The sequence below is a fragment of the Notothenia coriiceps genome, unplaced genomic scaffold (assembly GCF_000735185.1).
Source record: "Notothenia coriiceps isolate Sejong01 unplaced genomic scaffold, NC01 NC01_scaffold00019000, whole genome shotgun sequence".
Classification (NCBI taxonomy): Eukaryota; Metazoa; Chordata; class Actinopteri; order Perciformes; family Nototheniidae; genus Notothenia; species Notothenia coriiceps.
In genome coordinates, this window is record NW_011351701.1 from 1,206,945 (window position 1) to 1,219,068 (window position 12,124).

Consider the following 12,124-nt stretch of genomic DNA (forward strand, 5'->3'; position numbering starts at 1 on the left):
AGAAAATAAAAACAATAATCCTGGCTCGATATTGAGTAAGAACATGTTTTTATGAACCCCACAGCTTCCGGTCTTCCAAGACCCGAACGGACAAAAAGACGTGCTGCAAGCACGAAACCTACTACCAATAGAAATACATTGCTTTTAAAATGTTGGTGAACACGAATCAATAGATTAAATGTCGTGACTATAACATGAAATGCCGTGAGACTGGGTTGCGTATGCCCTCTTCTGAACACCGTGATTTAAAATCTCTTTAAACGTGTATGCACTATTTGTTTGGCAGGAACGCAGCTGCTCCTGGAGGCTTGTGTTCAGGAGAACGTTGTGTCCTTCATCTACACGAGCACCATCGAGGTGATGGGACCAAACTCTAAAGGTGACCCAATAATCAACGGCAGCGAGGACATGGAGTACTCCTGCGCTCTGAAGTTCGCCTATAGCAGGACGAAGCAGGAGGCGGAGCAGCGTACGCTCCAGGCCCACGGAGAGATGCTCCACAACGGGGGCCGCCTGGCCACCTGCGCCCTCAGACCCATGTACATCTACGGGGAGGGCTGCCGCTTCCTGCTGGGCCACATGGGCGACGGCATAAAGAATAAAAACGTTCTTTACCGCATGTCCAAACCAGAAGCTAAAGTGAATCCGGTGTACGTCGGTAACGTGGCTACGGCCCACCTCCAAGCAGCCCGCAGCCTCAAAGATCCACAGAAGAGAAACGCTATCGGAGGAAAGTTTTACTTCATTTCCGACGACACACCACACATGAGTTACTCGGATTTTAACTATGTTGTGATGTCGCCTCTGGGCTTCAACATCCAGGAGAAGCTCATGTACCCGCTGCGCCTGCTCTACCTGGTGTGCTTCCTGATGAAGATGCTGTGCCTGATGGTCCGACCCGTCGTACGCATCGTGCCACCGCTGAACCGGCAGCTGGTCACCATGTTGAACACGCCCTTCAGCTTCTCCTACCAGAAGGCCAAGGACAACCTGGGATACTCCCCCAGGTTTACGTGGGAGGAGGCCCGCCAACGCACCGTCGAGTGGCTCGCCTCAGAGCTGCCCAGAGAGAGGGAGAGGATAAGGGCAAAGTAATCTATGAAAAATAAGTTTGGTTTATTTCTTGGATCACATTACTCAATTTCTGAGGTCTTTACACTGGCTTCCTATCTGTCAAATCATTGATTTCAAAATACTGTTGCTGGTTTCTGAATGGTTTTGGCCCAAAATACATTTCTGATCTACTGCTAAATTATGAACCATCCAGATCTCTCAGGTCTCCTGTTCTGCTTTACTGTATGTCCCCAGTCAGAACTAAACATGGAGATGTTTATTATGCTCCAAATATCTGGAACAAACTACCAGAAACTACTCTTACTACTTTTAAATCCAGGCTGAAGACTTTTCTTTTTGCCGCTGCTTTTAATTGATATATCTCACACTGCACTGTAACTTTTATTCATGTACCTTTTTTACATCCTCGGATGAGCTCTAGTTTGATTAACTGCAAATGTTTGGGAGGAATATGCAATTTAGTGCAAAATATAACTGTGTAAGAATCTAAGAAATGACCGGAATACTTTATTTATTTCTCCCTTTCTCTCTTTTGTCCTGTCTTTTAAAAAATAATCCTCCATTAAACACACTTGCACACAACCTACACATTAAACTGCCTGCACTATTGCTGATACACACATCTGACACCATAATATTTGTTGTTGTGTTTTGTGTTTTTTCCCTTTTATTGTAAATCCTGTCCTGACAATGAATGCATAACTTATGTCTTGTCTAAACTCTTGTCTCACTTCATGCAATAAAAAATTGACTAAATACAGAAATGGACACAAAATGACTGGCAACTGCAATTCTCACTTATTTTCTCTTAAAATGATTACATTTTTATTGTACAATTACTTTACCTTTAAAAATACTTAAATACCAGGGAAACACTATTAAACTACCATTAAACAAAATGATTAAATTCCACAATTGTAGTAAAAAAAACAGTGTCTACTAGTTTTACTTGTCAAGCATTGGAACTCCCAGTATTTGGCAGCATATTTACAAAGAGCATTAAAAGCTGAACAATCAATCAGCTAATGATTGATTTCCCAGCCACCCCCCCCCCCCCCCAACCCCTCCTTACTCACTGTGACACACACAAACAAACACACACACACACACACACACGCACAAACACAAACACACACAGTCAGGCCAGAGTCCAGCATTTCAAACAAACGTCCATTGAACACCAATGAGGTCACCACTTCTTTACAGCTCTGTACAAATCCAGTCTGGGGAAGAAAAATATACACAGACAAATGTGATGACCGAGCTAAAGGACGTTCATGAAATAAGTGGAGCTTTACAGGAAAAATAACCATATTAAGAAACATTTGGATAGTTGTATATGGATTCCTGCTTCGCTTGGTGCCAGATAAAAGCTGTGTTGTGGTTCCAGAGTTACAACACTGCACAGAGCCGGGATTTTCTCAAACCAAAAGCTGATTTCTATCGACCAATCTGCGGCTAAAGAGAGCAGCTGAGCACCGTTAAGCACTGACTAAAGCTCCCAGCAGCTTCTCTCCACGCTCACTGCAGAAAATGTCTCGGACACGGACACCGGTCCTCCTCTGTGTTCTCACTGTGTGCATCACATCTCTGGTGCTGGGTAAGTGAAGAAGCTCGTCATGGACATCTTTGTTTACCTTCTTCAGCACTTTATCTGGTATTTTTTCATCCAATAGCTCAAGGATACATGTAGAGAAACGGGTTGAGCTTTGTAATTGCCTGTGTAAAAACGTATCTCTGCAGGAGCATTTACCACAATACAGCGTTATGAATAAACTCACCAATAAATGCTGGACAATAAATGCATTAAGTGCAGTGTTTTGTTAAGAGTTCTTATATTTGCAAATACACGATGATACACTGGCTATTTGTAAGAATGAATACCAATATATCACACCTTATTACCATTAAAAACTATTGTTTTCCTCACAAAAACATAATTTGTCTGTTTTTGTCATCTGCATTTAAATGTAGTGTTGTTTATTATAAGACATGGGAAGAATATCTTCACACAACATTTCATATGTGTTGTCATCTGAAGTCAAATACACACTGTTATTATTATAAGTCTTTAATAAACAAAGATCATGCATAGAGAGCATGTTTCTCAACAAAAAAAGATTGATTGAGTAGCTATTGGCTAATTCCCAACTGTGGCCTAGTACTTGGTAGGAACACATAACGATCGACAGACATTACATAATTCCTATCACGCTTACAACTATAAATCATGGATAAACATATAAATGAATAGTACATTTATCGGTTTCGCTATGAAAATAATTCATACAATTGTTTGCTCAATATCCACCGTTTTATTTTCACCATATAAAAATATTTTTGTGTGTGCGCATGTTTTAAGTTCATCTGGACGCAGGAAGTATTTGGATCATTTATAGAAATAAAAGTACTAATACTACACTGTAAAAATACAAGTTTGTAACGAAAATTATACTTAAGTAAAACTAAGTTCGTATAATCTGCAAGTATTTAATGTAAAAGTATCCAATGCAGAAAAAACTAAACAATGGCTGCTAGCAAAAATGATCTGTCCTCTGCAATGTCCAAATTGACCAATCAGATTTGAGTATTCAACTAGGCCGTGTGATAAATAAACGTTGTGAAATCTCAGATCAAATGTAAGTCAAGGGTCTTGAACATGATGTCTCCAGTGGCCATAATGACCATAATAAAGTATCATCGTATGTTTTATTGTCCGAATCTTGAGTTTGCTGTTGTGTGATGCAACATTAAGGAACCCTCAGTACTACACTCGCACATAAAAAAGTAACTACATGATATGCTTTTCATTGAGCAGGTACAGATGAAGCTCAGAGTGACGATGAGTGTGCCGACCTGAACAACTACACCTTGCTGGAGTACCGGCAGCAGAGAGGCAAGGTGCAGGTTCAGTACCTGCTGCTCACCAGGAGTAACATGGACTGTGCAGAGCGCTTCAGACACGAGTCTCTCTCTGAAACACAGCAACCGCCGACTAACTTCAACATCTCCCGCCCAACTAAGGTCATCATCCACGGCTTCAGGTGAGGAGAGGAAACCTTAAAGACCCTTAGCACTCATCCATCACAATACATGCAGGTTTAACTTTTTGGTTAGATTACAATAGTTGGATTATTTCTCTTGATGTGTTTCTATATTGAGGTTTAGTTTGTGGTCTTACTGCCGTGTTCGGGTAAAATCTCAATCATAAATATTGTGTTTTACATTTGATTGCCTCAAGGCCTTGTGATATCCTCCACAGTGGGCATTTGGACACATACGATTAGTGAGGTTTAATGTTTTTTGTGTTAATGTAAGAGCACTTAAAACATACTGGTCAGATTTAACCGGGAACACTAAAGTAAGGTGTGGGAAACAAACATGACAGGAGGTTTTAGGGTGGGAAAAGTTCAGACCAAAGTTAACAGCATGAATTCAAGCTTCAGTCTGACTTTCAAAAATTGTCAAACTATTATATAATATTGCGTGCAGGACAAAAACAGCACTGTAAAAGTAACACTACACAACAACTGGGCATGCACATCTTTATAAGACTGTTAAACACATTAACTTTTGAAAGAACATCCATAACATTCATCTGTTTGCAAATTACAAATTATTGATCTAATATATCATATTCCAACTACTTGTAGACTCTCCTTGCACTATCTCTAGTCTATTTTATTTGTATTTACTTGCACTATTTTAACTATTTGTATCTGTTTTATTGTGTTGCACTGGTGGAGGAGCCTGTGGCCTTAGATGTTCATTTATATATCTACACTGTAGCTGTGTACAAATGACAATAAAAGCCTTGAATCTTAAATCTTTGGTCAACCTCATGCTTCATGCAAGCCATGACAATTGAAATGTGATGGGCACCAGCTGGGTTTATTGTTTTTATTTCCCTTCTTCCCTTTCCCACATCCTCCTTCCTTGCTCCATACCACCATCTCTCTCCCCCCTCCCCCCCTGCAGGACTACGGGCAGTAGGCCCACCTGGGTGCGGCTCCTGGCCCGCACGCTGCTGGAGGCCCAGGATGTGAACGTGCTGGTTGTGGACTGGGTCTACAGCGCCTCCTTCGCCTACAACCAGGTGGTGGAGAACTACAAGGAGGCGGCTCTGCAGATCTCCGTGCTCATCAACCAGCTGCAGGAACATGGATGCAAACTGCAGTCCTTCCACTTCATCGGCATCAGTCTGGGGGCGCACGTCGCTGGTTTTGTGGGGACCCTTTTCGATGGGAAGATAGGACGAATCACAGGTGAGTCTGCACCAAATACATGACGCAAATTGGTGCATAAGGAACATGTTATTATTCTTTAGATACATAAAACAATCTGGGTGCCACTTGAGCAGCTTCCTAAGGAGTCACAGCTAAGATCCAAGAATGATACAAAATTGCCTCAATAACTATTCTCCCACAATGTAGAGAAACCACTTTATTCTTAAAGAAACAAACCTAAATAATATCCCTTATTAGCTGACCAGTTTGATCCAAAAACCAACATACTAGTGTTCTGTGACCATTTCAGTACTGGAATCTGAAAAAATAATTTGAGATGCCGTAATTAAAGGTTTTGGAGACCTGGTACACTTCAATTTGAAGAAGCACCCTTCTTTGTTACATAAATACCCAAACCATGAAGAAAAACTTCTTGAATATTGTCTGTGAATTTGAAACTAAAAGCTGCCACTCTGCTGCAGAACAACAGGGCAGACCAAGTCTCTCAGAGCCTCTCAGCTGTGAATATGATTCACTGTGACCTTGGAAGATAATCCGGGCTCTTCAAAGGACAGCACTTTGATAAGAGCCTCTCTGACTCTGCGTACAGACTCATCTCTCTAGCGAACACCAGCACACACACTACTCCACTGTTCTCTGGTTTATAACAGGTCTTTTTGTCTGAGTGAGGAGGTTTGAATGAAGGTGGAATTCAGAGACACAGCTGCTGCCTGGAGGCCAGTCATACACAAATAATTATAATATTAATAAGACAAAAGTTAAAAAATAAATAATGATGCATCTTGTCTACGAGTAAAGCGTGGTTTCTAAATAACATTTTGTTAGTTTATTGCCGGGATTGTCATGAAGAGTGGGTACATGAAGAGGAATTGACAGGAAAGGGGAACCGTTACTGAATGCAACATGCAGCAAGACTTCCACTGAAAATATATTTAGCAAAAATTAGTCAATGTTTTGTAAGGGAGTCTATTCAGTAATGTCTGACTGTAATTTCCTTTATATTGTTTTCTGACTGAATCCAAAATAATTCACTATAAGATATCTCCAATTTCTTTATTTTGAATAAAAGATTTCTATTTCAATTAAACCTCTTTATTCTCACAAAGTGACGTAATAAAAACACATCCAGGTATTTCTGCACGTCAGCAGCAACATAATACTTTATTATAAGTGCAAACAATTTTAGAGAAAAAGGCTCATGGAGAAAAAATGAAGCTGAAGTTCTCATGTTTCTAACTTTGTATTAAAAATGAACGATATGTAAGTTTGAGTGTGGTAATTCAAACTAGAAATGCAAATGAAGTTAACTGAAGATGCAGCGATGTTTTAGTTTCTAATCTCCTTCTCTGGTCCTGCAGGTCTGGACGTGGCTGGTCCTTTGTTTAAAGGCTCCGACACCTACGACCGCCTCGACCCGTCTGACGCTCTGTTCGTCGAGGCCATCCACACCGACTCTGACTGTGAGACAACTTTCACTTACATCACACAAAGCCAAATAGAATTAGGCTAAATCTCCAACCAAAATACTATAGTACACGTGTACCATCATGTCTACAAGTGTGTTTACAATGGAGGAAAGCATATGTTTCCTCCATGTCAAAAAGGTCAACAGGTGAACAGGATACAGTTCAACTTTTGAGATTCAGATTATTGTCATTTTGCAACGCAGGGATCATTGGAGCCTGGTCTATTTATTGTAAGCCACAAAAACATTAAAAAACAAAGCAGAACAAAAAGACTAGTGCATCTCTTTTATTTAAATATTGAATGCAGTACATTTTGAATAAGAGGAAAGATAAGCCGTTATTGTTCCCTAGAGCAGTGGTTCCCAACCTGGGGGGCGCCAAAGACCACAGGGGGGGTGCCAGGCCTCAGACGATTTGAGGCCAAATATCATATTTAGACTTTTTTTTTTTTTTACATATAATTGTAACGCAATACATGATTGTCACTAAAAGCCTTGTCTCTACATTACAATAAAATATAAAAAATAATTGATTAATTAGTTGTAATAAAAATTCAAGTTAGTAGCTATTAAAGACAGAAGTGTATAATGCTTTTCTGGATAAGCGCATTTTTAAAACATAGTCATTGTCCATGCCGGTTTCAGTTGGATTATTTGTCACAGTTGCTCCGATCAGATCGGTCTCCTCTATTTTGTAGATTATTTACAATTTTTGAATCCACATAAACACATCGGCAAAATCCAGCTTACTTTGAGCATGTGTTTTAAACAGTTTAATCCCTTTGTGAATTGTTTCCACTTGCGCCGTCCTTTAATTTCTTCATACAGCGGGAATCCAAATGAATTCATCCTGAGTCCAATAACCGTCAAAGTCACTCCAATAGTGCTCCTTAATTACGCTTTCATCCTCCTTTAACAAAATACTTCACATTCATCCAGTTTGTGACGGTAGTTGCAGCCTTTTTGAGACTTTAAACTTGAATTACCCGCTGTTATCATCATTTCTTTTTCAATCTGCATCATCAAGATTTTGGGAATTTCCATTCCGTTCGCGTCATGTGGATTCTCGGGTGGCAATGTGAAGAGTTGTAAGTTCTATTATCCGATCCTTTTTTACGTATTGTTGACATACTCCTACTTAACATGCCGCTTCAGCCTACGAATGGGCAACATTAACATGCTTGGAAAGGTGCGGGGAACAGGCTAACACTGTTGCCTTTGAAAGAAACTGACATCATAGAATTCCCAAGCAGACTTTGCCTATGCTAGCAAAACAGCTCATTTAGAACCTATTATATTGTGAGTGTGTGTGCCATCGTGTTGTCTCGCACACACGTTCCTGCTTCGCCTACCCACTCTCGTCCATCATAGCGAAGCGAGTCAAAGCGCCTGCACATCCTGACGCCCTGGGTCACTTTCCGAACACTATCAACCATCATGTCGGCCGCATGTTGGTATGGCGTTCGTTGCCGTGTTATCCTCTTCTTCTAACCTACCAGCTAGATCGTACAAAACACCTACCAAAACAATGCGNCAAGATACTTCACATTCATCTAGTTTGTGACAGTAGTTGTAGCATTTTTGAGACTTTGAAACTTGAATTACACTGTTGCGGCCCCCCCCCTTTTTTTGTGTGTGTGGGGGCGCAACTTCCAACAGGAGTCATTTGGGGGGGCTCTTGGGAAAAAAGGTTGGGAACCCCTGCCCTAGAGGTTACATTTGGAAAGCAATGGTAATGGACAAAGTAAATAAAGAGATAAAGTATTGCTTTAACGATTATCATCATTTTCTTTTTCTATCTGCATCATCAGATTTTGGGATTTCCATTTCTGTCGGTCATGTGGATTTCTTCCTGAACGGAGGGAAAGATCAGACAGGATGTGCTCGCTCCAGGTTCAGCTCAGGTATGATGACACTCACTTAAACCAGAGGTAGAAGGTAAATAAGTAGATTTACTCAACGTGAGTACAGGTTTAATGTACTTAAGTACTTGCATGTTCTGCTACTGTATACTTTGTAGATTCAGCTTCATGTAATCAAAAACTACATTTAGCTGCAATTATGCAATAAGATAACTTGATTGATCCTAGGGGAGAATTCACAATAATTTAAATGAGCCATCGCCACATTGTAATCATGCATCAGTAGTCATACTCTAGTCATATCTGAAATGGGACATTGGCATTCATACACTTTTGTATTTAAAATTTATTTTATCGCTAATGCTTTTTCAATTTGACTCTAAAGTTGTAATATCGGACTCTTAGTTTATAAATAATTTTAACATATTTATTGCCATTTTTATTTTTATTTAAGGAGCTAAGCAGTTATTCCACCATTGATTTTAAACCTAGGTTGAGTATCTGAAAAGGAAAGCTTTGATTGTTGCTTTACCTCCAGAAATGTGTATTTTATCATCAAGAAGTCATGATTTAAAAATGCAATAATGGATCCCAGTTTTACAGATTTAAATAACTCTTACTTCCTGCAGACCTGCAGACATGTATAGCTGCCTGAGTGTTTGAGTGTCGTCACTTCCTGTCTCCCCCTCAGTGTTTGGTTATGTGCTGTGTGACCACATGAGGGCGATCTACGTCTACATGAGCGCGCTGAACGGCTCGTGCCCGCTGGTGGGGGTCCCGTGCTCCAGTTACGAGGACTTCCAGCAGGGACGCTGCCTGACCTGTGACGCCTTCAAGGGCAAATGTCCCACTATAGGTGAGGAAGCAGGATGTGCTGCTTTTATGTAGCTTTTTATTATTTTCTGCATTGTTATTAATATTTATTCCGCTTTATCTGACGTGAACTCTTCAAACATGATGCTTTTGACCAGGTGGAAAGTAACTAACTACTTTGTGCATCAGTCAATCCTCACAGTAAATACAGAGCTAAATCCCAGATCAAATGCACGCTGAAGGCTCTTTGAGCATGTTTTCTCTCACTGATTGTGCTGTTATGTTAAATGTTTGTTGTTTGTGTATTGTATATGTGTCTGGATACTTGTCTGTTGATGTTGGACATGGAGCTGCTGTGACGCAAGTCAAATTTCAGACTTGATCTGACAAATAAAGTATTATCGTATCGTATCGTAACTAAGTAATAATAATAGTAATGATAATACATGAAACTTATATAGCGCTTTCCTAAAAACTCAAAGACGCTTTGACAGAGAATAAAACAAAAAACTAAGAAAAATACTTAAAAAGACAAACAAAAACAGAAAAGATGGGGGGCGGGTATGGTCAGAGGTTGAATGTTGAAGTACATTTACTCAAGAACTTAAGGAACATTTAGAGGTACTTTATTTTTCGAATCATTCTACTTTATACTTTTACTCTATTTCATTTTGTGGGCAAATGTTGTACTTCTTAATTTGACATATTTCAATTCTACTTTGCAGATTGTTATTTTTGCAGAACTATAAATCATGACATATTATTTTTAGGTTGAGCTACCTGGCAGTCTTAGTAATGTGTCAATAACTATAATACAATCATTTCACATATATGATTCTGAAATTAGCCACACTGCATATTTTTACAAATGGTACTTAAGTATAGTGTTTACCATTTTGAATGTTGGACTAATACTCATAGTAGAGTATTTTAACACTGTTATAATGCTACTTTTTCTTAGGTAAAATATCTGAGCACTTCTCCCACCACTGACATTTGTTTAGTTTTAGTTTTATTGTTTCTTATCATGCGTTTTTCTACTGTACTACTCCACGTGGCCCCTGGGGACATGCGTTTTGATTGCAGAACTTGTGGAGGATCATCACTGTGCTGGGGTAAAAGAGTATGTAATAGATGTTTCCATCAGAGTGTGGAGGAACAGATATCGTATAGTTTAATATATATATTTAATGGTTATGTTAGTTTTGTCCTCAGTATCACCAGCAGGTATGACGTCAGCTTCTTATCGTACAACCCCCTGGCACACGCACACACGCACTGATACAGAGACACAGTTATCTACATGGGGCCCTTTTTATGTGTGATGTTAAATCTGACATATAGTGTGTGTGTGTGTGTGTGTGTGTGTGTGTGTGTGTGTGTGTGTGTGTGTGTGTGTGTGTGTGTGTGTGTGTGTGTGTGTGTGTGTGTGTGTGTGTGTGTGTGTGTGTGTGTGTGTGTGTGTCCAGGTTTATCAGAAAACAGTGGGATCTCCATATCTCCGTTACCCAAAGAGCAGAAGCTTTTCCTCCTCACGACTTCTTCATCACCTTTCTGCAGTGAGTATCTGAACCAATAATTGAGTGGCACAATGATTTTAATGATAAATGAATTCTGTCATTTGATCTTGATCTATGCCAGGGCTGTATGTGTTTGTTTGGTTTATGTCTGTCTTTTTTCCGTAATTATACACTTCAGACACAGATTTTAGCATTATTTTAAGTTTTAAAGGCCGCTTTTAATACTCTCTACATGTTTCATATTGTGTTCTACTTTAGAGTTTTGATATTTTGCAGGTAGATGTTGAAGATCAGTACTTAATACATGTCTCTCTCTGTGCTCAGCTCATCAGATCCTGCTGCAGGTGGAGGTTTCTCCTCTGTATAAGAGCGCTGAGGTGGAGGTGACGCTGGTGACGGAGAACCAGGGGACCGAGCAGAAGCTCCCACTGTGAGTACAACATCTGCAACTGTGGAGGAAATTCTTAAGAGAAACTGATAAATGATTCATGGACAAAATTTGTCTTTTGTTATATTTAATAAAGAAAGTCAATATACAAGTGAAATCGATCTCAAATGTAGGAACATAGCTACTTCATCCTCAGAGGATAGAGAAGTTCTGAACACAGCTTACAGTCACACTNGTGAGAACACACACACACACACACACACACACACACACACACACACACACACACACACACACACACACACACACACACACACACACACACACACACACACACACACACACCATAAATGGAAACATGTCATCTGCGGAGGACGGTGGAACCACTACTGTACACTGCACACAAGTAAAAACTATGCCGAGCATCTGTAAGTGTGAGTGGCTGTGGAGTGTACTCTCTTGAGATAAGGGTAACCTATTATGCAAAATCCACTTTTTCACCTCTTTTATACATAACCATGAGTCCCCTCTGTGTAAAGAGATTCAGAAAGTTTCAGGAAAAAAGATTCTTCACTTTTTGTCCTGATCCATTTATATAAAAACCTGTCTGAAAATGAGCTGATCAAATTTTGGCCACTTGATGATGTCATAATGTTTTTTTGGCTTGTGTAACCATTAGCCAATCACCAACCAAGGTACCCCCCCCCACCTTATCACCTGAATCTCCTCCTAGAGCACCATTGTGTTATTTTTAA

General features: G+C 39.9%; 2 protein-coding genes across 4 annotated transcripts in view; one reads left to right on the forward strand and one right to left on the reverse strand.

Moving 5' to 3' along the window:
- The window catches only part of apbb2b (amyloid beta (A4) precursor protein-binding, family B, member 2b), an 81,154-nt gene that overhangs the window by 28,966 nt on the left and 40,064 nt on the right, over positions 1-12,124 (reverse strand). The gene's annotated exons all lie outside the window — the stretch shown is intronic.
- The window catches only part of pla1a (phospholipase A1 member A), a 12,089-nt gene continuing 2,125 nt past the window's right edge, over positions 2,161-12,124 (forward strand). Inside the window, exons 1-8 of the mRNA XM_010778287.1 lie at positions 2,161-2,674; positions 3,893-4,118; positions 5,053-5,339; positions 6,680-6,781; positions 8,598-8,690; positions 9,340-9,504; positions 10,931-11,020; positions 11,306-11,411. Of these exons, the coding sequence (XP_010776589.1) occupies positions 2,608-2,674; positions 3,893-4,118; positions 5,053-5,339; positions 6,680-6,781; positions 8,598-8,690; positions 9,340-9,504; positions 10,931-11,020; positions 11,306-11,411 (1,136 nt within the window). The 5' untranslated portion in view covers positions 2,161-2,607. The remainder of the gene's footprint in view (positions 2,675-3,892; positions 4,119-5,052; positions 5,340-6,679; positions 6,782-8,597; positions 8,691-9,339; positions 9,505-10,930; positions 11,021-11,305; positions 11,412-12,124) is intronic.